This window comes from Eptesicus fuscus, chromosome 7, assembly GCF_027574615.1.
Source record: "Eptesicus fuscus isolate TK198812 chromosome 7, DD_ASM_mEF_20220401, whole genome shotgun sequence".
Taxonomy (NCBI): domain Eukaryota; kingdom Metazoa; phylum Chordata; class Mammalia; order Chiroptera; family Vespertilionidae; genus Eptesicus; species Eptesicus fuscus.
Genome location: NC_072479.1, coordinates 99,979,270 through 100,003,309, shown reverse-complemented (window position 1 = coordinate 100,003,309; position 24,040 = coordinate 99,979,270). Strand labels below are relative to the sequence as shown.

The window sequence follows — 24,040 nt, the reverse complement described above, 5'->3', positions numbered from 1 at the left end:
TTTCTTACAGCATCCCTGATATTACCTTGTTTTTAATTACCTTGTTTCCTCAGCAATATACATCTTTCTCCCAAAAGTAGAAGCAAGGAAATTTTGGCAAATTGTACAGCCTTTATTACTGTGTTTTCTCAGCAATATACATCTTTCTCCCAAAAATAGAAGCAAGGAAATTTTGGCAAATTGTGCAGCTTGGTTATATAGAGTTTTACTGCACTATAATGCTATCTAGTTTGCAAAGATAAGAGGTGCATGTTAGCGATTCTTGTGTGGCTAATGTAGTTATAGCTAACGTTTGTCCTTTTTTTCTCTCTTAGGTCCTGGCTGTAAGTCACCATGGCGCAGCAAGCTGCTGATAAGTATCTCTATGTGGATAAAAACTTCATCAATAACCCCTTGGCCCAGGCTGACTGGGCTGCCAAGAAGCTGGTATGGGTGCCTTCTGACAAGAGTGGCTTTGAGCCCGCCAGCCTCAAGGAAGAGGTGGGCGATGAGGCCATTGTGGAGCTGGTGGAGAATGGGAAGAAGGTGAAGGTGAACAAGGATGACATCCAGAAGATGAACCCGCCCAAGTTCTCCAAGGTGGAGGACATGGCGGAGCTCACGTGCCTCAACGAAGCCTCGGTGCTGCACAACCTCAAGGAGCGTTACTACTCAGGGCTCATCTACGTAAGTGGGCCCGGCTCTTGGGGGTGGGAGGGGCTCTGGGTGTGTTCCCCTGTTCCCCGCCTCAGATTCTGGGCGCTGGCTCTCTGGGAGAGAAGGGGGCTTGAAGGAATGCTGGGGTGACATCCTTGAACTTCAGTGTCTGAACATTCTAATGGAATGTTCTCATAGCATGACTTTCATCTCTTCTCTACACAGCCCAAACCACAACAGGAAGCTGGTGTAGGTCGGTGTAGGGAGAATGTGACATGTGTGAGGTATGCTCACGCACTGGCCTTGGTGGAGATGGGAAGGGCCAGTGTGATCAGTTCCTTCTCAAGGAGGGAAATGCGTGGCCTGGTTTCCCACTTGTTCCTCCTGCACCACCTGGTCCCCTCCTGCCTCCCTCCTCACGTCTGTCAGTGTGGCTTGCTTCCCTAAGGAGTGTGCTTTGAGCAGAGAGGCAAGCTACCAAGAGGCAGGCTTGGGTTCCTAGTTTATCCAACACTTTAGGCTGGTCCCAGGCCAGGCCTACAGTGCAGAGAACAGCATGTACAAAGGCCCGCAGCATGCAAAAAACAGGGCAGTCTTTTCTCTTTCCTCCAGCCAGCGGGGTTACATCGGCAGAACGGCAGCTCATCACCCCTGAAGAAAATATCAAGAGATGAGCATTTACTCATTCCCTTGGTAACATGCTCCAAGCTCTTACGGTCCTGGGGTCACAAAGTTCTTTCTCAGATCCACCCCAATTTTTTTCTGTTCAGTTTAGAGATATTTCCTTCTGGTTTTGTCTCCAGTAGGGAAGAAATATCTGGTTCTTATTATTCCTAAAATAGCTCTTTATTTAATTATGCTGTTGTATTCACCTTGGCCTTGGCCTTGGAGCTGAATAAAACAGTTCTCAACATTTTTTTGAATTGGAGGAAGAAAACATTTAGATCATTACAAGCTTCTCATTTTATAGTTGGGAAAACTCAGTGTCGGCCTGAGGGGTCTGCCCATGATCATGTGTATCATAAAGGAGACCCTGGGCTCATCCTGTTACAGGGAGGGTGAGAGACTCCCAAAGAGCCAGCCATTTTCTTTTCTGTACAATTTCACGGTGACTTCAACACCCCTTCCCCCAGGGCAATACCCTTGCCCCCCACGACTGGTACTGCTGAGTGCCCTGCAGTGTGCACGGGCCATTTTGGATTGCCCAGAAGTCCTGACTGGGCTAGACCGTGTGCCCGGAGTGCATTGCCTTGCTGATTGCTAAGCTGGTCTGTGCTCATGAGGGCCTCATTCCTGCTGTTGATGACCACCCTGTGGGGATGAGCTTGCTTAGTCAAGGACCTGTCAGTGAGGAGACACACAGAACTGCCTACCTGGAAAAGTCCTTCTGTATAGGCCAGCTTAGCCCATCCTTCTTATGTGACAGGTGGGAAGAGGTAAGGCCCAGAAAGGGCAAGGGGCTAGCTCAGAGTGACACAGCGAGGCACTGGCAGGGCTGAGACTGGAACTTCGGTTTCCCGACTCTCCACCCAGTTATTTCTCTGTTTCTTGGTGAGGATATTGTCTGGATCAAATTGAAAAGCCCCTGCCCCTAGGGATATTAACTGCTGAAATTCAGAATTAGTGACCCGAAAAAGCAAAGAGACTTTAAGGAAGCATCACCTTAAAAGTCTCCCTTTGCTCGGTCTTGTACTTGTGTCACTGTTCATCTTGGGTCCCGTTCGCGATTTGCTGAGTGTGAAACAAGCCAGAGGCCTGCATGCCGTTGCCTATACCAGCCGGCTGCGAATGGTCTTTCCCTGCTTCAAATGGGGGTATTAGTTGTTAAAGTGCATTCAGTGTTAGTTGCTTCATCTTTCCTCTGAAGTGTGGGTTTACTCAGTAGGCGGGCATGGTGGGTAGGACCTGAGCTTTTTCTCTAGAACTCTCTGGCTGGAGGCACAAATTCTCATTTTTGTTCCTTTGCTGTCACCTCCGTGTGTAGTTCCTCTTGCCTCAGACCAGCCTCCTCCTCCTCCTAAGTGTTGTCACCAGAAAGGAAGTTGATTGTCGCTGCAGTTGCCCTAATGAAGACCCCAGCAGGTGCAGAACTGTGGCGAGATCAAAGCCACTTGGTGGGGCTGCCTGGGTAGGGGTGGCCACCCCCACCCCCCCATTCACAGTCCACCTCTCTGCACACGACATTCCAAATTGCGGCACCGGGAGCCTTTGTGCAGCATGTTTGCCTGGCCTTGTGGGCGGTGTGGCTAATTCTGCACCACAGCTGCTCTGTCTGTTTCTCCGGGGGGTGAGGCTCTGGGATAGGGGGCGGTCAGGCACAAAGAGCCTCTGTGGCCCGTGAATGGAGCAGCTTCCTGGCGCGGCCCGTGTGGGAGCAAAGCCACTTGCTCAGTGTCTGCGCCTCCACGAGCATCCAGAGAGAGCGGCTTGCACCCGAGCCTCTTTCCTCCCACCTGAGCTGCTGCGCTCGTTCCCCTGGGCTCAGTTTGATCAAGTCCACTGATTCCGTGGGATTAGCCCAGAGAACTTGGGAGGCCCCATAGAACTCTCCGCAGGACCATCTGCCCACCCAGCTGTCAGAAAGACTTGTCCTAGTAACCCCTAGCCCTTCTGCTGTCACCATCAGCTGTTCCCGAACATCTGGCTCTGTGGCACGCCCTCATGTGTGGCCATGTGTCCTTCACTTCCATCGGGCTGGATTTCCTAGAGTGTGGGTTTTCTCAACCCCCAGGAACAAAGCTCAATTGTTTCTGAGCTCCTGGGATGACCTTGCTGCTTGCTTTCTGGCCTCTATCTCATCCCCACCCACTCGACGTAGGGAGGGAAAACAGGAGTCCCGGCTGCACTCCTGTCTCCCATAATACCCAACCCTCCGGTTGCCAGCACCACATTCAGACCTCTTTGCTTCAGAGCTTTCTTGGTCCCTAGTGGCAAGAGTAGTTGGAGAGAAAACAAATGACTGATTATCCCAGGAAAAAAGGAAATTGAGGGCTCTGTGTGCCCTCCAGACAGAAGAGGCAGGCAAACTCAGCTGCTCTTCTGCATTGCAGAACAGTGTATGGTTAGTGGGTCCCGCTGGAGTTCTGCTTTCAGTGTAACTTCTGCTTGGAGCATCCAAGTGCTGTAGCCTTTTGCCAACGCTGGGTAGAGCCTCTGTCCTCATGACTGGTTCCTGGGTGGACCCTGTCTGTGGCTTCAACAACAAGATCCAGCTTCAGTTTCGGTGGGATTGGAGAGGGTAGGGGTGCAAGGGGCTGGGTTGACCCATAGTGCAACCCTCAGATGTTGGCTGCTGTTGGACCAAGGAGCAAAACTGTGGATAGTGAGGGTGGAAGCCGCTTGTAATGAGAACAACATAAAGATGTGAGGAGCTCAGAAAACTGGCTTCTGTGACCAAGGAGGTCCCCACTGGAGGGTGTGAGACTGGGTCTGCTCCCAGCTCTGTCATTAACTGCCTAGGGCTGCAGGTGTGTGTGAATCATGGTATCTAGGCCTTACTTCACCTGCCTTCTTCCATCCCCATTTTACAGATTGAGACAGGGAGGGAGAGAGAAGTTAAGAAACTTGTCCTTGTTGGGACTTGAACTCAGGACACATGACTTCAGGGTCTAATTTTAACCTGGTCAAGTCAGACTTAGAGTACTGAGTATATTTTTGGGTGCCTCACATTAAGGCTATTGACTAATTGGATTCCCCTTAGCAGAAGATGAGGGTCTTGGAGAAGGCTCACAGGCGACATGAAAGTGGTCTAGGTTTTGGAGAGATTTTCATGTGAATGTCTCCAGAAGGTTCCAGGGAGGGAAGTATCTGTCCGTGATCTACTAGCACACAAAAGATCTAGTTGGTTGAGGAACAAAGTGAGTTCTTCCCAGTGCTAGGGAAGTTTAGGCTTAACTATCTCTGAGAGCCCTTCAGGGTAGAATAATTTGTGTTTCTACACACTTTGCATGCTACAGCTCAATCCTTTTCTCTTTGTGCATCTCACAATGACAGACACATCTCTTTTTGTCCTTGGAACTGAGTTTTGTAACTGGGTTTCTGCTCTCTGTGAAACTTGCCACAGCTCTTTCCTGATGCACACACTCATGGATGCATCATGGATGCAATAGCAGTCATGCCATTGAGGGAGGACCCTCACTGAAAGAGCAGATGGTGTGCCCACATGTGCAGCAGGGCTGCTGAGCCCAGAGAGCAAGGGGCCCAGGAGCGCTGTCCCTCAGGCCACCGTGCGCACCACTGCGCAGGAGACTTCCTAACCCATTCCCATTTGCTGCTCTTTTCTTTAGACCTATTCAGGCCTGTTCTGTGTGGTCATCAATCCTTACAAGAACCTGCCCATCTACTCTGAAGAGATTGTGGATATGTATAAAGGCAAGAAGAGGCACGAGATGCCCCCTCACATCTACGCCATCACAGACTCCGCCTACAGGAGTATGATGCAAGGTGAGTGCGCGGCCTTCCCAGGGGCTGTCTTCCCCTGCAGCCTTGTTGGCACCTTTGCAGGTGCTCACTCACTAGTGACGGTGATCTAGTGGCTGGAGCAGTGGTGATGGGGCGGTGTGTTGTGGAGGTCTGTATGCCATGTGTGAGAGTCAAGACCAGTGGCTATCAAAGGACATGTTTATGTGTTGATAGAAAGTCCTAGAAGCTTTTCCTGGTTTCTCATTCTTGTCAAAAGCTCCTGCATCCGTCTTCTCACTTCTGGACCCCTTCTTCTACCAGTTCCTGCCTTTCCTCCTTGTTTCTCACCTCTTTTTCATTTCCTCACAGTGTGGAAACATGCTTCAGTTTTCCCCATTAAAAAACAACAACAACACAAAAACAGACAAAAAGGCTCTTCTGAATTCTGAATCCCACTCTAGGTTTTCTCTACTCTCTCTGTCCCATCACAGCGGAGTTGTTTTTTTATTTCCCTCCAGTTCTCTCTCTAAATATATATATGCAGCATATATATATTTAGAGAGAGGAGGAAAGGAGAGGAGGGAAAGAGAGAAACATCCATGTGAGAGTGGAACATCAATTGGCTGCCTCCTATACACTCCCCATCAGGGATTGAACTCATAACCTGTGTATGTGCCCTGACCGGGAATCGAACCCTCAACCTTTTGGTGTATGGGATGATGCTCGAACCAACTGAGCCACTCGGCCAGGTCCACAGCGGAGTTGTTTAGAGGAAGTATCTGTGATGTCTGGCCCCACCACTTCTCAAGACTGTCCCACAAAGGTCACCCTCACTTCTGTCTTGGGAAATCCATTGTACTCATGAGTTCTTATTTTACTTACCCTCTCCCCAGCATTGGACAATCTTGACCACTCCCTTTCAAAAGCCTTCCTTCCTGTGACCCTCTCTCTGGTTCCCCTTATCTCTGCCCTCCCCACATGTGTGGTTCTTTCCTGTTACTCCCCCTTCCCACATGCTGATGCTCCTCAAGGCCTTGTCTGCACACTCCCTCCACATTTCCTCTGGATGATGGCTGCATTCACTCAAGTACATTCTCCATCACTTTCTGGCTGAGGACTGGCCCTATCATCTGATCCCCATGTGCTCCCAGCTGCCATTTCTCCATTCAGCCATTCATCAAAGCCTGGAGCCTGACTCACCTTACCCTCTCCTCTTTCTTTCCCACCCCTTTTCCAAGTCATTCGTACTTTCTGTAGATTTTATCTCCTGTCATGTTTGGACCTCTTATCCACATGGTCCTGGCCTTAGTTCAGACCCCCACCATTTTTTGTCTGCATGATTTCAATGGCTTCTTAACCTTCACTCTTTTTTTTTTTTTTAATTTCTTTATTGATTAAGGTGTCACATATTTGTCCTCATCCCCCCATTCCCATCCCACCCCCCTCCCCACGCATGCCCCAACCCCCTGTTGAACTTAACTGTTGGATAGGCTCATATGCATGCACACAAGTCCTTTGGTTGAACTCTCCCCTCTCCCCCCACCCTCCCCTATCCTCCCTCTGAGGCCCGATAGTCCGATCGATGCCTCCTTGTTTCTGGTTCTGTTCTTGTTCCTCAGTCTATGTTGTTCATCATTTCCCCTAGATGAGCGAGATCATATGTCACTAGATATATACTTATAAGAACTGAATGTGAGACGAGAAATAATAGTTATGCTGACAGGCAAATGAATCAGTCTGTAGTGAGTTTCTTTCTGGACCAACAGTTCTTTTGAGACCCAATTTCAATGTCCACCAGTTCCTTATGTGTACATGTCAGCACTGACCCCTCAGCTCTGGATGGTGGACAAATGGTTTAACCTTCACTCTTAATAGAGCTGTTTCTTGTTTCTACCAGAGGGTCATCTTTCTAAAATGCAAATCTGATCAAATCTCAACTAGAAATCTTGAAAAGACTCCTCATTGCCCCCAGGATTATACTCAAACCCTCTAGCAGCACACGGTGCCCTCTGTGATTGGCCTCCTGCCCACCTCTCCAGCTTCCCAGCTACCTGGAGCTCCTTTTTCAAACCGCCTTACCCGTTCCCTGTGCCCGCAATGCCTGGCAAGCCCCTGCTCTTTTGTTAAAGACACGGCTGAAGCATTACTGCCCTTCAGGGAGGCTATCTGGGCTAGACTTGCATAAGAGCCCTGGTCATACTTTATTTGGATTAGATGTTTACATATTTGTTTTTCTCTCCTAGACATGGACAGGACTCACCTTGCCTTTTGATTCTCAGAGTTTAGCCAGGCACCTGGCATATGGCACATTTACTGTAATTTGGAGTCAAGCCCAACTTTCAGGCAGGCTATAGTCTCATATCTTATATATATATATTTCTCTCCTATCTTATATTGATAGTGGTTTTTCATGTCCTATTACATGTGCATCCTTTATTTCTTTAAACTTTGTAATCAATCTAGGCAGTGATAGTAATGAATTTTGTTATGCTAACAACTTTGTCTCTGGTTTAGTGGTTTAAAATGGCAGCATGTGGGTCTGTCCGTATTATACCATGGTGCTGTGGAGAAGGTGTTTCATTGCCAGGCTTGATGAATTATGGATGATGAACAAGTCTGGCCTAGCCTTAGGCTTACGTACATGTCTCAAAATTCTTCAAGGAAGCCAGCCCTTTAGCTTTAAGGTAGTGTGTCTGTTTCAAAGAGCTAACTACAGCAGTCTGGTGGGAGAAAAGTCTGTGAGATTCCTGAAGAGCCGAGTCCTGTCTCTTTTGGTTATGAGTCAGTTTTCTCCTGGCTCTTTTAATTGGCCAAGTGCAAGAATTGCATCCTGGAGTCTTTTGAGCTCTGTGCTACCGAATCAGGAGCGCTCCCACACCTGGATGCTGGACTTGAACCATGTCCTAGCGAGTGGGCTTTCTTCCTTCTTAGGCCGGCTGTTATGACAGGAATAATGTATCGATGCAGAGCATGGCACCAGGAGTTGGCATTCTTAGAACCGGACTTCCCGACAACCTGTGGAATTGCTTCCCAAAGAGACTCATTCATGGTTTATTTGTTCAACAACAACAAAAAATGGAGGGGCAAAAGTCAGCTCTACAAGTTGGAGATAATCCTAAAAAATAAAGAGACTATGCAGGGGGCTGGAGGTTTCCTTTGTGCCGACCAGGAAGTCTTGACCATAATGGAAATGGCCTTCATAGGAACCGAGGAACTGCCTCATATTATGAGGGCCAGTGCGTGGGTGTTTTCATCTTGTGGAGACCCGGGAAGTTCATTTGCGGGCACAGGGAACTAAGGCCCCGGTGCTTCTTTGTGATGGGGTGTGCAGGAGCTGGGTCCACATGCTCTCTAACCCTCAGTCTGAGAGGTTTTCACTCCCCTTCAGGTAAATCTTGGACTTGCTGTAGTTCTTAAGCTCCCATGTTGACTGACTGAGGACATTTCCAAGTTCCTCTTGTTCACAGTTGACCTGCAAAGATATTAGCAATAGGTCTCTTGTTCTTGGGGCAAGGAGGAAGTTAACTAACAGCAGTTGCCCCTGTTATGACAAGGTGGTTCAGTAGTAAAGAAACTTCCTGAGGATAGCCGTGGTTCCCACCCTAAGTAGTGTGTCAGCAGGGAGCGGGGGGGTCAGCAGGCTATTAGAATGAGCACCTCTCTTTTGGAGAGCACATCTTAGCACATGCCGTCCCCCTGGCTTTTGGGGGGAACAGGTTTGTTCTCTGCCACTCACATCTTAAAAAGCACAGCTAGATAGTTCCCTTTCTGCTTTTTCTTTACACAAGAACTAGAAAAAGATTTCCTCTCTGCTGGTTGTGGCTTATGACATACTAGCATTTATTGTGGCAAATAGGGTAGTTGGTGGCTTTGCCTGGGGACTTTTATGAGATGAGCTGTTTGACCCTTCCAAGGGCCCTCCCTCTGTCTTTCTTCTCTTACACTCTCTGGTTTGCCTTTAGGCCCCCATTTGTGCTTGTTGTCCTGGAGTTAGTATTAATATATCGTCCCTTTCACTCTCAGAAGCATGTCAGTTTAGATGATAAATTATATGGCTACTCTGCCTAAGTCAGGATTTCTCAAACTTGGCACACATGTCATTTGGGATCAGGTAATTCTCTTTTAGGGGGTGGGATACTTGTCCTGTACATTGTAGGCTGTTTAGCACCATCTTGGCCTCTGCCCACTATATGCCACTACCACACTCCCTCTCCAGTTGTGACAACCAAAAATGTCCCCAGATGTTGCCACCAAATGTTCTTGGGGGGCAAAACCATTGGACTAATAAGCTTTGCAGATTGGTTTTGCTCCGAGTGTCAACCCCTATCAATGGGTAGTGGTTTGCCCGGCCCTCTGTTGGCAAGGAGCTAAGATTCAATGCCAAGGAATGCTGGGATAGATGAGTGCTATCTGCCTTGGGCACGGGATGGGGCATGGCGGCATATGGTGTCCTGCATTAGGCCATGCAGATAAGAGATAGAAAGTACTAGATTCTAGTAACTAGAATATCAAGAGGCTTAGTACCTTATCCTGGCCCTGGAGGCCCTGGCAGTCTAAGTGGAGAGACAAGCTATGTTTGGACACAGAGAGCTGTGGCTGTAGCTGTATAACAAGACAAGTTGCTACCTACACCTGGTGCCAACACAACTGCAGCAGGTGCCTTGAGAGCTCAGGAATGTGTGGGCGCTGAGGCCTGGGGTGGCCGGAAAGGCACCGTGGTGGTCGGATCCTGTGGGCAGGCTGGCAGGTGTGTCAGAGTGGTCAGAGTGCAGCCCAGACGTGCCCGGCACAGTTTTGTTTGTTCTTTTAATCCTCAGCCTTGGGCTTCATTAAAGTTGTGGTAACATAGTTGGTTCATTTGTTGTCGTGGCCGTTGATAGGTCTTCCTGTCTTGGGGATTGAACCGATCCTTAGGATTCTGTAGAGTGCGAGCTGTCTGAGCCCGGGAGGGGGAGGGTGAGAGAGCATACACTCTGTGTGGCTGCCCTTGCTGGGCAGACATCAGCCCTAGGGGGGAATGGGAACTTGTCAGGGGCAGGTACCAGGGGCTGCCAGGGAATTGGACAGAAGCAGAAGTGGTCTGCAAAGGTGTGACTGGGATGGGAACTGGTGCTGCTGGCTTCCTTTGGGGCCAGACCTTGGGGTCTGCCTCTGAGTCTTACAGAACTTGCTAGTTAAAGAATTGGCCTTGAGCCCAATTGTCTCCCCATTAAGAGTAGGGTAAAACACCCTCTTCTATGCTAATTAGTTAGAAAGCCGCTCATCTCCAGTGGCTTTTTGGTATTTTAATAAGCTCCCAGCATTTCTGGGGGAGTGGCAGCAGGGTTTGCTTCCATTCCTGGCCTAAATGAATCCAAATCGGAGAGCTATTTCTTTAACCCTTTGCTGTGCTTCTCAGCGGAAGCTGCACCGGAAGTGGTTGGTCACCAAGCAGTTGCTCAAAGTGCCCCCGTGAGTGTCCACATTCCTCTCAGCGGTTGCCTAACATTTTGGGGTAAACAATGAAGGTAGAATTTTAGCGCTGTCTTTACAGCTGAACACGACCCTTCTAATTCACAGGAAAAGGGACAGGCCTAGATATGTTAGCTGACTTGTTCAAAGGCCCAAAGGCTGTCAGCTCCAGAACCCAGGGTCTCCTGACTCCGTCCTGTGCCCACCCCCCAGGGACGCCGTTGCCCCTCATTTCTCTGGCTGGTGTTTGGCGGAGTTCTCCCTGGCCCGCTGGTTTGGAGGACGAGCGCCCTCCTGCCCCTCTCTCCCCTTCCTTCTGCCCTGGAGGGGGGTGCTCCCCGAGGAGCTGTCTGCTTTCCAGGGTCTCTGAGGAAAGGCTGGGGAATGCTTCGAAGGCACGGGAAAGCATGACTTTGAACGGAGTCACCAGGCCAGTCGGCTGAGGAAGCCACAGATGTGATGACTCCACTTAAGCAGGAATGTGCCAGCCAGGTGGCTCGGCCCTGCCGGCCAGTGGCACACAGAGGCCCACTGTCTGCAGGGAGGTCTGAGCCACATGTGCAGCATTGGTTCACCCCGAGGGAGTGTTCTGTGCCTGCACATGGTTCCCCGTGTTAGCGGAGCACCTACTGTGTGCTAGTCGTGGCCCTGCCTGAAGGAGACCAAGGCCCAGTCCAGAGAGGCAGGTAAATGAACTACAGGAGGAGAGTGAGGGGGCGCCCCACTTAGCCTTGAGGGTGCTGGGGTAGCAAGGGGCTTTGAGAATGACATAACCTTCTGTGGTAGGTCACCAAAAGGGATCTGCTGGGCCCTAGGGTTAGGGAGCAACTTGCCTGTGAACAGGAAGTATGGTGTGGAGAAGAGAGTGTGGGGTTGGGCTGGATTTGGGTCACTTCCCGATTGTGTCACTTACTCTGACTGGGCCTTGTTTTCTCATCTACCTCTTGGGTTAATAAAATGGCACGGTTATTGCAAGAATTAAGGAAGGCTTCTGGCCTGCAGTAAGTGAGTGCCCCTTAGAAGGTAGCAAGAGGAGTCGGGCAATGGAGTTTCTGGACCGAACTGTCCCTGCCTGCCAGTCATGCGTCCCTTCAGTCCACGCTCCTCTGCTTAATGAAGGTGATAGCCAGATGCTTCCTCCAGGCGGTGGCTTACTCTCCTCAGAGTTCAGGCTCTGGGTACCAGCACGCACAGGAAGTGGCTTGTCAAAGCTGCCTTCCCTGCAGTGAACGCATAACACCACTCGTCTGATCTAGTCCACGGACCCAGAGCTTGCCTTTGTGTTGCTATGGCCTCCGTGGGGCTTCAGGAGAGCGTAGTGGGGCTTTTGGAGAATGTCATGTGTGCTCTAGGCCAGTTCTTCAGCATCAGGGAAGTGAGGTGCTGGTGGGGACCCAGAGGTCTGACACGCAGCGCTGGGCCTATTCTCACGCACCGAGCCGGGTCAGGAGGCACTTTTAGGGCCGACCCTGGGAGGCTGCTTGTCATGCCCCCAGAAGGAAAGCCCAGCCCCTGGAATGAGGCTGCTTAATTATAATGTGGTCATGCCTGTCAGTCTCATTTCTATAAAATGTTCTTTCTAGAAGAGGGATCTGTGGTTAATGGATCCTTTTCAGGGCTTCAGTTTTGGGTTGTCTTTTTGTTTTGTTTTTAATCCAACCCAACAGGTCCACTGTGCTTTGCTCTGGGCGACTGAAGTGGGAGAGAAGAAAGAAGGGCCCTCTTGGAACCTGAAACTTTGGGGGTGGTTGAAAACTTGGCCTAATGCCTCTGTTACTGCTCCCCCAAAACAAACAACAAAACCTCACCTGTGGAGTCTCTAATGGCTAAGCCCCTTCAGGCTTTCAGCCTTCTGGATGCTGCATGGTGATTCTGCTCACCAGCCCGTTTTTCCTGTTCTCTCACTTGCTGGCTCCTAGACTGCAGTAGGGCCTTGTTGCACAATGTCAGGGCTGAAAGCGACGCGTTCGGAGAAAAGGGTTGCTTTCCTTCCCCTGCCTGATTTCTGGAATTAAGCTATCAGTTGAGAAAAAGAATTCCCTAAAACTACAGAGAGAAAAGAGCTGAAAGTTGCAGGGATAAGAGTAAGGATTCTAGAAGTGGCTTCTGTAAAGTTCCTCTAGTCTTGACCACGGTCTTGGCCCAGTGTCCACCTTTGTCATAAACTCTGGGGACCCGAGGTGTTCTTTGGCAAACAAACAGGATTGATTGGGGCTCAGGATGCCATTCCAACTGGGCTTTGTGACTCCTGATGGAGATAACGTTTCTCGAACACGAATGTTTCTCCACAAGCACAATGGGGCAGAGGTCTAAGCTGAAGGCCAAGGAAGAAAGCCATGCTCTGGGAGCAAACTCTGGCCTTCCATTTCACTTGATTGCCCCTTCTCCAGGGCAACCAGAGCCCTGATTTCTTCAGGAAGCATCTTCATGTGCCCTTATTGTTCATCTCCTTGTGTTCAAGTTCCTGGTATTCTCCAGCAGGTTTGACACAACTCATCAACAGGGTGTTTCGCAAAGCCCATTGTTCTTTTTGAGGGGCTGTTTATGCTCCAGCGTTGAGCCAAGTTTGTCCTGAGCTTTGCCTGGCAGTGTTTGTAAGTTCCCTGTTCGTGGCCTTTTGTGCTTCTCTCCTGTTCTCCTCTTTCTCCCCCACTTCGAGCCGAGCCCTCTGCAGGCCTGTGGTCGGTGGCTTAGTCCTCTCTGCACAGGACTCAGCCAGGGTCCCTCCTGCCTGTGTTTCCTTTTCCCCGAGGGCAGTGTTGTTGAAGAGCAGGGCAGAGCTGACCTCAGGTGTCATTGTCCTCCCTTTTGCTTTGGGCCGTCAGCACTCACATGTGGCTTTTGAATTTCCCTCCACCCTGACAAACCTATCAGCTGCCTCAGTAGTAACCCACAGAACATTCTCGCTCTTGGCCCCGCCCATGGGAAAGGTGGATAAACAACCAGCACTGGTTTCTGGCAGGTTTGCCTGTATCCTGGGAGCACACCTGTGTGAGCTGCTGGTTGCCTTTTGGCTGAGAGAAGGCTTGCTTGGGGCCTTGCTCGCCCTAGGACATAGTGAAAGCGAAGAGCAGTCTCTTGGGCTGCTTTCTAATTACCAAGGGTGCCTGGGGGGGAGGGTTGCCTGTTCTCCGCCTCCTGTAACTGGGGACTAGGGCGTCCTCAGCAGGGTTCACACCACAGCCCCACCTGGGGGAGCGTGTAGGCAGAGGCACTGGACCAAGTTCAGCTGGCTTCCGGCTTGGGTTGCTGCTGACCGAGCATCTGTCTGGTCGTGGCCTACCTTTGTGCCTTGGAGAGAACATAACCGGTGACCATGTTGTGTGCTCGAGAGCCACCGACGGCGGCTGCCTTCTCGCTGGCTGACTGCGAGGCAGGCGGGCTGCCAGAGGCTCCAAGACACAGGCCTCCGGGGCCCGGCATCCACCTGCAGCCTCGGCTAACGTGCATTATTTTGCACCTGCTTTTTCTCACTCCTCTGCTTCCCAAGTGCTTGTAAGCCAAGCTCATGAATCAGGGCTGGCTTCGGAGACAGTAGCAGACAGCTTGCAAGGCCCCATGTGACACTTTGTGAGCGGGCAGCAGGGAGGCAGGGCTGCTGGCGGCGCAGTGCCGCCCTGTAGGAGCGCTCTGGGGAAGCACTGGGCATCAGAGGCGTGGGTTGTGGGCCCAGCCTGCGTGACTTCGATCAAGTCATTGGGTTTCTCGGGACACGGTGTCCTGACCTCTAGATGCAGATGGTGGAACCAGATGCCCTCTAGGCCTTTCCCAGCCCCTAGGTTCTGAGCTCGAACCCACAGGTCTCTTCATGCTTTACATGCACTTTGGCCCATTAACACCCTTAAATGCACTTTGGCCCGTTAAGACCCTGATGGGTTCACGAGAGGCTCTCTGGGGAAGGGACTCTGGAGTCCAGGAGTTTGCCTGGGGCAGCCGGACACTTCCTGTCCCAGGTGACTTGGAGTAGGGGTTCCCACAGTGAGTGACACAGGGGTCTGCTCTCAGTTTCGTGAAAGACAGACCCCTGCTGGTGGAAAGTTTCAGGTCATCCCATCAGTCTCACCCCGGGCAGCACATCACGCAACCCGAAACTGCCCTTTGTGCCATTTTTCTTGTTCTCAGGAAACCTGGCTGACTTGAAGATGGGTCTTGGGGGCAGGGCGCTCTTCCCGGTGGAGCCCTGAGAGAGCAGCTCTGGCCGAACCTCAGGAGGCGTTATCTTTGTGAGCCTCCAATGAGTCAGCTCCGGGCCCCTGTTGGTGAACCAGGCCCGTTGGTGAACCAGGCCCATTCTCTTCCTTCTGCACTTCCTGTCGGGGCTGATGTCACCGCTGTGTGAGCCTCATGGCCTTTTATGGACAAGAATCGCAGCTCCTCTCACAGAGGAAGTGAGCGATAAGGCCCCTAGCTTAAGTCTGGGCCTGGGGTGAAACACCTGCGGTCACCTCTGCCCATCTTCTAAGCTGCCTGGAAACACTAGTCCATTGGAGATGTGCTTCAGCTCCAGAAGGCCTGAGGCACTGGGGGTTTAAAATAAAACCAGGACAGGGAATGGCCTCATCACGAATGTGTAACTTAAAACCTTTCTTGCTCCAAGGACAGTGCCCCGTGGGCCTGGGCTGCAGAGGGCTCGGCTGTTAAGGACAGTTTCTGAGCACCTGTGCTGTGCTGCCCCAGGGGCCAGGCATCACGAGGGGGAGTGCAGAGCGAGGGTGGAACCAGGGCTCTGGAGCACGTGGCCACTGGCTTTCTCCTTGGTGTCACTACTGCAGACACCAGGACCAGTGGTTGTCAAAGTGTGCTCCAAGGAACCCTGTTTCCACCTTGCAGGCAGCTCTGGGTTTTATTCCTCATTCTTCATGTTGGGAATTCGGGAAGATTTTATCTGAGGAAAGGCTGCTGTCTCTTTTAAAAGTGTGGAAAACCACTACCGAGTCATAGTCCTGTCTCTCCCCACCCCCACCGAGGTGGGGCCGGGCAGGAGCGGTCAGGCTCTGAAGTCAGGTGGAGGGCCTTATCCTGGCAGGGAGCCTGTTTCCCAGAACAGGGTTATCTCTGGGGGGGTGCTCTCTGGGGGGTGCGTTCCCCTGGTCTGGGTCACAGGGTTCCTGTCTGTCTGTCTGTCTCCTCTGGTGTGGAGGAAGGAAGGGCGTTTTCAAATTAGCAGTTAGTCCATATGGGCCCAAATAAAGACTTGAGCCAAAACAACTGAGTGGGCTGGACTCTCGGGTATCCCCATCCCATGAGATGACCCCGCGTGGGAAGGAAGGGATAGAGTGAGTATTAAGGAGGGTCCTCCCTGGAATGCACCAGGGGTCTGGCAGAGTAAACTGAGTCAGGTGGAGAGCTGACTGGCTGCTGAGAATTCTAACCATTGCACGGCCCAGAAGAGGAGGGTTACAGCAGGGACAGGGCTTCCTTATCTACCTCCCAGGGTTATTGTAAGGCCATGCGATAGCAGAGCCAAAACTGCTGTAAGACTTGGAAAGACCTTTCCGGATGTAAGGGCCGGGGTGTCAGTCACTGAAGGCAGGTGGACTTGGGGACCAGAGTTGAGGAAATAAGATAGGCCTCCCGTCAGTTTTCCTCTGCACAAGCATTTGCCCAAATGCATGTCCTGGCAAGGCGAATTGAGGCTTCTTTAAAGTGAAAAATGGAAGTTTTGGAGTCTTCCCTTTCAGGCTGTGTTGGCAGTGCTAGCTTGGCTTCAGAAATTGGAGGTGAAAGGTCAGGGGAGAGGAAGAGCTGGGGTGGGGGGCGTGCGTGGTCTGGAATTGGAATTTGAGTGTGTGCAGGAATCTGCGCATGTGGCCCTGTGTGTGTGCGCATCTCTTATACATGTACTTGTGGTGCACACGTGTCCATGTGCAGCTTGTCCATGTCCCTGTGTGTGCATGTGCACCTATGTGTGTGTACCCACATGTGGGCGGATGGGGGGGCTGCTCTGCTTCCTGTTGTTCAGCATCTGACTCCTCACACAATTAGAGGAATTCCAGCCATCCCAGGACCTGGCCTAGGCAGTTCTGGGAAAACGGTTCCTTCTGGGAGGATGGGAATGTTTCCTTTTATGGTAGTGTCGGCCGCTGCTTGTCTCAGGCCGCTGCTTGTCTCACGACTTGCCAGCACGTGCAGGTACGGTCTTGCCCGCCTGTGAGCAGTGACTAAACATGCCTGCAGCTGGGGCCGGCCCAGGGAGATGGGGTGGGGGAGCTGGGGCCCCAGATCACAACCGTGTTTGTCCCAGATTCTTCTCAGTCGCTACTCTGTGCTTAGGGGGGCAGGTGATGGAAACTGTGTGTCTCCCCCAACCTTTAGCCCCCAGCCTCCTTCCCTCTGCCTTTCCGCCTGTCTTACGGAGACTGCCGCAGCCCTGGCCGCAGCCTTGAGGGACTGTTTTGTGGGAAAGTTGAGACGGAGGCAGCAAGGTTGTGGGGCCTGCTCTGAGCATTCCACAGTGGAGAGCAGGATGGGTTGGGGGCGTTGTGTGAAGGTAAAAGGCTGAGTTCCCTCCGTACCCCCACCCTGTTATTTCTTGATGGGGACAGGGGGAGGCTGGAGAGGAGCTGGGCGGGCAGCTGCTGTTTGTGTCGGGTTTGAGGTCCCGACTCCCTTTTTCCTCCCGAGTGACCCGCAGACCAGAGAAGCGATGGTAGTAAGAGTCCAGGCCTGTGTGCTGAGATCAGGCATGCTGGAGGCTCACTTGCCAAGAAGCAGACCTAGCTGTGTGTCTGCAAATCCGTCTCCTCAGGCCATGCACACAGGAAGCTATGAGTCACCTTCCCTAGGCCGCCTTGCAGGGCCCTGGCTGGCCAGGTGGGGGCCAGTGAGTGTCCTTCCGGATGGCCATCGGTTTCATGCAGCACCTGTGCTAACAGCTCTAAGTGCTAACAACTCTAAGTGCTCCGCGGCCCTGACCGTGCACTCCCACCCGCTCAGGTGGCTTCCGGATGGGGAAGGAAACAGGCAGCAGCCCCTTGTGGAGTACCATGAGGGCAGTTCCATGGGTCATTTCTGTTCTTCAAACTAATCCTCCCAGGGAGTCGGGAGCATAATGACTTTATGGATAAGGAAACTGAGACTGGAGAATGCAATACCTCTCCACAGCTCAGATATTAGTAAGTAGCCTGGTCCTGGATTCAGGCAGACTTGACTTCAAGCGGGCTGGGGGTCTTACATGGGGGGGGGGGGGATGAAAAGAGGAAAAAGTGAGTTTGTATTTTCAGCCATTGCTTAAAACTGCACACCCAGCACTGACACAGGTCAGGCCGAAGATCTTAAAGCATTTCTGTCAAACTTAGCTTCAAAGTGTGGGTATTACTGTTCCCCCTGCGCCCAAGGGGAGCATCGAGTGGCTTATATCCTTACCCGCTGAGAGGGTCACAGAGCTGGGGGTAGTTGCAGAAAGTTCCTGACAGCCAGGCCCGGAGACCCACTTGTTACAAATCTGCTGACATCAGTGAGCATCTTCCATGTGTCAGACACCACACTGGTGCTTTTGTGCATGTTATTTGCATGTACATCATTGTCCCCATCCCAGGAGGAGGCTGGGGCTCTGAGAGGCTCTGCATGTGACCAAGGCGGCATCTGGCCCCAGGGCTGTCCCATTGCAAACCAGCCTTACCCACCACACCCGTCACTGGTTTGCAATGGGACAGTGCTCCTTGCTGTGCTCCTTACTCAGATGGGGACAATATTGAAAACGCCTGCCACAGGCCTGATTTCTAGCAGCCTGAACTCCCAGTTATAAACACACAGGGCTCACCCCACCTGGGCGCTCAGAGAAGGAGGCTCCCGGGAGCTTTTCATAGATTGGCTTTCTCCGAAGTGAGAGAGACAGACTATTTCTGGTGTCACGGGGGCAGGGAGGGCAGTGAGCGTGGGCAGTCGGAGCTCCTGGAGGATGAGTGGCTGCCACCTAGGAATGTCCCTCCTCGGAGTGAGGCATAGGGTCAGCACATATCAGCGCCGTGGAGGGCTCCCTGCAGAGGCAGCATTCGAGGCTGCCTCTCCTGGGGATGGGCAGCTCTTCAGAAACCCAAGGGGAGCCAGAAGTTAACCCGATGTCTTCTTTGTTTCAGACCGAGAGGACCAGTCCATTTTGTGCACGTAAGTGTTTCTGTTGGGGTGGCGGGGCCATGTGTCACCAGATCTGCTCTTACCCTTGAGACTCCTACCAAAACCTAGGCTGATGGGTAATCTGTTCCCAGCTCAAGCCCTGCCTCTCCCCCAAGGGACGGGCTGCTCAGTGTTCCCACAGCACGGGTGAGCTTTATCTCATGGGCAAAGATCTAGCTGGGCCGCCTTCCTCAGGACCTGACGAGCAGGCTGGCAACCGCTGGCCCCTCTGGCACGCATTCCTCCTGGCTCTGAGCACTGACTGGCTTTCTTTACCTGGTTGAAGTGGACACTGGATGTCTCATCCTCATCCTTTGAACTTGACAAGGAGATAAATAAACCCCACTGCGGCGGGAGTTAGTGGTACAGAACATTCCTTCAAGTGCAGTTTCGAAGGAACATGTATGAGTGCCTTTGACCCCTGAGTCAACAGCTGCCTCGGACTGATTCCGAAGACATTTGGTTGCAAAGGCTGCCAAGTGACCAGGGCAGGCAGTGGGCCATGGGAAATGGCCTGCGTGAGGATCCCAGAACCGGCATTATTTTGCCTGTCCCCTCTTCTGCCACTAGGTGTTGGGTCCCGCACTGGCACCCGACAGAATGGTGGGCAGTAGAGCATGCAGTGGGGAAGGGACAGACTCCAAGGATTTGCCGCCTCTCCTCACTCCCTTGGTTCTCTTGGCAGGGGTGAGTCTGGAGCTGGCAAGACGGAGAACACCAAGAAAGTCATTCAGTATCTGGCTCACGTGGCCTCCTCACATAAGAGCAAGAAGGACCAGGTGAGTGGGCCTCCCTCCCCAGGAGGAAGATCATTCAATGCTCAGGGCTCGGCTTAGGTGAGAGCGTGTGGGGAAGGAAGCAGAGGCTGCACCTGCTTCATCGGCGCTGCAGGAGGCTGTCTCGGGAGTGGGTCCATTGGTAGCCAGCCTACTTCTCCCTTGGCCTCCCAACTTTCTGAGTTGCTATGGAAACTGGACCCCCCCCCCCCCCCCACCCCACGGGGTTTGGCAGCTAATTGCTGTGTGGCCTTCACCTCTGAGGTTGGAAGAGAGATTCTAAAATTTGGTTCTCAAGCTGATGGAGACTTGCAGGATGGAGGGCAGGCCTGCATTTGACTCCCTGCTGTTGAAATGCCTCTGGGTGGACAGCCCCCAGCGAAGAGAGAAGGGGCAATCGGAAAGTCTTCTCACCTCCCTTTTTCCCCCCTCTCCCTCTTGGTGGATTATGGTCGAACTCAGCAGTGTCCTCGCTAGGTGAGCTGCACGTTTACTGCACGTTCTGCACCAGGAATGCGTGTTCTCATCATCGTGTGCCCTTGAATTATGTATTTTTTTTCTAAGCAGCTTTTCACTCCACACATGGTCACTTTCTTTGGCTAGAATGATTCTCATAGGCTCGGCTCACTGACTGTCTGGGGAGGGGGGGCTGGGTGTGACACACAGTGACCTCTTGTGCACTCTGAAATGACAGCTCCGCCAGAATGGTTATGGGCCTCATCACCTAGCTGCTCCAGTCCTGACCCCAACTTCCCACGTGCCTGGTAGCGTAACGCCCGTGCAGAACCCTGACCGAGGCACAGTGGGGCGGGAATCTGCGGTCCAGGAGCCCCACACGCTCAGTGTCCAGACGAGATGCAGATGGTGGGCCCCTTCACCTGCTGCCTCTGTGTGGTCAGAAGCAGTGCCTCGAAGGCCCACATTGGACTTGCCCAGAGCTGGGGGATCGGTCTCGGCATGCCTGTGTGGTGCTCTCTCTCTTCCTCACAAGCACACACTCTTCCCTGTCGAATCTGAGTGTCCGTGGTATCCCCTCAGGCTGCGGGGGTACTGCGCCGTCTGGGTGGCTCCCCCTTACAGGGGTGCTGTGTGCAGCGCATATAAGTAAGTAGGGGTGTGTGTCCCTTTGCATGCAGACCTGGGTGTGTCCTGCATAATGTCCTAATGAGTACAGTTTTCTGGAATGGGACCAAAAGTAACTTTTCCTGTGCCAAACTTCTCAAGGCATTCTGAATCTTTTTCCATGGGGCGTCAGGAGTTATATTTAGAAACTAATAAAGTTTCTTTTGCTCCCTCTCTCCACCCCCCATTTTCCATTCTTTATAGGAGGCCTATTTTTAAAACAGGGCTGTGAGGTTAGGAGTTCTCTAGCTGTGGTTTTCCATCTCTGAATTTGCTGTAAAATCCATTTCCCAACTATGCATTGAATGCCTAGTATGCGCCCGGCTCTGTAGAGGGTGACCTTGGAGTCCCTGGTAGCGAGCAGGAATGTAGACCCATCTGCATGACTTCCGAGACTCCAGCTGCGGAGGGGAAGGCAGCCCCCAGCACCGAGGTAACATGGCATGTGGAGGAGGGTGTGATAAGTGGAGGCAAACTTGTCCCATCCTCTTCCCCAGGCTTCGGTGTGTAATGGGCACGTGTTCCTGACTCCACGTCCAACCGCAGTGATTGAATAGGTTGCCTCTGGTTTCTGATCGCTGCTCAGGCCCTGGATTGTAAAGGCCATTGACCAGCTGAGTTGATTTCCTTGCCTGAAGCTGTGTGGCGATTTTCCACACAGCTGGGCCCCGAGACACTCTTGAACTTGGTTTACCACTCGAGGCCTGTCGTGGCATGCTCTGGCTGAGCTCTCTCCCCCTTGCAGTGAGGGACTCGGTTGCTCATCCCAAGACCACCCACCGGGACGTCCCAGGCCTCACCTTGCTGTGGGAAGGCTGGGCTTTGGCCGGGCGCAGGTTGGCAAGGTAGAGCTTGGGAAAAAGACTTCCAAGGTGGACTTCCATAGTCTGACCTTTGCCCACCTCCCTCGCCCCCTCCCCTGTATTTTATGTACTAGTTGTAGTCCACTGCCAGAACCCCCACCCAGTGAAGCCCTTCAGAAGCCAGATGGGTAATTCCAAACTATGAGCATACACTGCCTCCAGTACCTCCTAACTTCATATCCCACAAATTTCATTGAAAAAATAAGTCTCCTCTGTGCCCAACCAATTAGGTATCAAGAGGGAAAACCCCCTAGGTTAGTCATCCCCATTGTCAGCAGAGAACTGGCCTCTGGAATCCCTAATGCTTGCTCCTGAGTTTGGTCTGGCTGTCCTGTGTTCCGGGGCAATAGCCTACGGGCCCGAGACAGAGGCCTTCGGCTTACCTCCAAGCTGAGGCAGCGGCAGGCGCCCGTCGGGGCCCTGCTCCCATCTGTCTGCGGGAATGGGAGTGGCTCGGCCAGCCTGGCCGCCTGGCCTGTGTTTTGAGAGGAGTGTTTTAGTGGGTGGGGGAGCAGCACTCATCCAGTTCCTGCCCGTGGGCTGCCTTGCTGACTTTCCAGGCCTTCCCAAGCCTGCACTCCAGTGTGCTGTGACCATTGGCGCCAGGCACACATGGAGAGCCTGCTGTGGGTGTTTGACCCCTGCCCTTTGACCTGTCTGCCCTGACCCTCCTACACTTAGCTGTATGGTGTGAGAATAGAAGACTCCCTCAGGCCTGGGCCCTTTCCAGTCTCTGGTGGGCTTCCTGCATCCTCAGCGCTCCGTCTGCGGCAGGTGTTCCTGGAACGCTAGTTCATGACTCTCCGGGGAGCTGCTGCTCCTACCAGTCTTCCTTCTCATCACTCACCGGCGGCCTTTATTCCCGTAACATCCTGGCTTGGCTCCAGCCTTGCTAATAAATCCAGAACCCCGCCCGGCCCCTGCACGATCTTCTTTCCCCCTGGAGGGTACCCAGGCATTAAGGTGAATGAGATCCATATTTTCCTCAGCCAGTGTCAGCTATTATCTGGTCTGCGGGGAGGACAATGGCTGCTTCCACAGTTGATCTGACCTGACAGGTAGAGCCCCGAAGGGCGGGAGAATGGCAGTGACTGGTGGCTGTTGGTGGTAGACTCAAATTCCAATACCTGCTTTGCTAGTTGATAGCTGCATAACCTCAGCCAGATCTTTCTTCCCTCAACCTCAGTTTTCTCTTCTGTGAAATGGGGCTACTCTGTTTTGCCCCATTGTATCATGGGAACCCAGGGACAAGAAGGCATAAAGGTACTTTTTGTCAACCACAAAGCATCATGTGACCACAGTAGAGTTTATTGGTGTTAATAAACAGTTCAGAACCCTTGTCGATCCCATGTTCAGACACCCACCTGATGTGCTAGGAGCAGGTTTGGGGGATGGTAGGGCAGGGACCAGCAAGGAAATTCAGTGTGTATTAAGACATGGATGAGATGAATTGTGTCTGGCCTATGAAATAGGAAAAATGTGGCCTGATGGGTGGGGATTGAGGTAAGGAGGGCAGAGGGAAGCCAGGGTACCTGGGATGGAGACTGTCCCAGAGAAGGAATGGTGCCTTGTATCTCTTTTTGGTTCATGTGCTGCCCTCCCACATATCCTCCAGGGTTGATCTGGGTCCTTGTACCAGGCTCCTGGAGCTGGGGGAGCTGCCGCTTCCACTTTCTAGGCCCGCTGATCGGTCATTCCAGGGAACTAAGTTCAAACCAGTCAAGGCATTTGGGGTTCAGGTGGGAAGGTTGCTCTTGTGTGACGTGGAGACCAGGCCGAGGCTGGCATGGAGGGCCACGGGCGCCTCCCTTCCAAGCCTGCAGACATGGCTCTGCCCCGTCCCCTCTGCTTGGCCTTCACCGCACCTCTGGGTCCTTTCCAGGGTGAGCTGGAGCGGCAGCTGCTGCAGGCCAACCCCATCCTGGAGGCCTTCGGGAACGCCAAGACCGTGAAGAACGACAACTCCTCGCGATTTGTGAGTGGCGGCCAGCTGTGTCCTGGCTCGTGGGGTTTGGGGTAGTACACAGAGCTTTGGCACATGTCACCTTCCAACTGGGTGCCCTCGCTTTAGAAGCGAGGAAGATTTCGGCTCGGTGCTTCCTGGGCAGCTGGGTGGAGCAGGCCAGGCCGTACTCCAGTCGGTGTGCACCTCCATACACAGCTTCTTCAGCCTAGGAAGTGGGGAGTCACTGTTGGTCCCCCATTGTCCCACTGTAGCCAGTTAGAGCCTGGGCCAAACCAGGCAGTGGGGAACACTTCCCCTGCACGGAGGAACTGGCACCCCTGGACCGCATCCTGGTTCCATGCTTGAAGCAGGGGGGCGGGCACGGAGTCCTGAGTGGTGTGCGGTGCCGGCCCTGGCTGCCAGGCACGTTGGTTTTCTCCCTCCAGGCTCTCCATCTGGAGGATGGGGCCTCTGACCTCTTCATTGTCTTTTCTTAGGGCAAATTCATTCGCATCAACTTTGATGTCAATGGCTACATCGTGGGAGCCAATATTGAGACTTGTATCCTTATGGTTACTGTAATAAGAGTGCTGGGTCTAGCGGGGAGGGAAGTGACCTTGATGGAGAGGAAGCTGCTCCCTGGGCCTGTTAGGACACCTCCTCTGTGGCATCGGGAAGAGTACCAGGAGCGGCTCATTGAAAGCCCAGCTCCGAGCCGGGTTTTTCTTCAC

At 52.6% G+C, this 24,040-nt stretch overlaps 1 protein-coding gene across 1 annotated transcript in view; it reads left to right on the top strand.

The window, feature by feature from the left end:
• MYH9 (myosin heavy chain 9) overlaps positions 1–24,040 on the top strand; it is an 88,796-nt gene that overhangs the window by 31,148 nt on the left and 33,608 nt on the right. Inside the window, exons 2-7 of the mRNA XM_008144682.3 lie at positions 315–666; positions 4,923–5,079; positions 18,567–18,594; positions 19,289–19,382; positions 23,247–23,339; positions 23,807–23,870. Coding sequence (XP_008142904.2) covers positions 334–666; positions 4,923–5,079; positions 18,567–18,594; positions 19,289–19,382; positions 23,247–23,339; positions 23,807–23,870 — 769 coding nt within the window. The 5' untranslated portion in view covers positions 315–333. The remainder of the gene's footprint in view (positions 1–314; positions 667–4,922; positions 5,080–18,566; positions 18,595–19,288; positions 19,383–23,246; positions 23,340–23,806; positions 23,871–24,040) is intronic.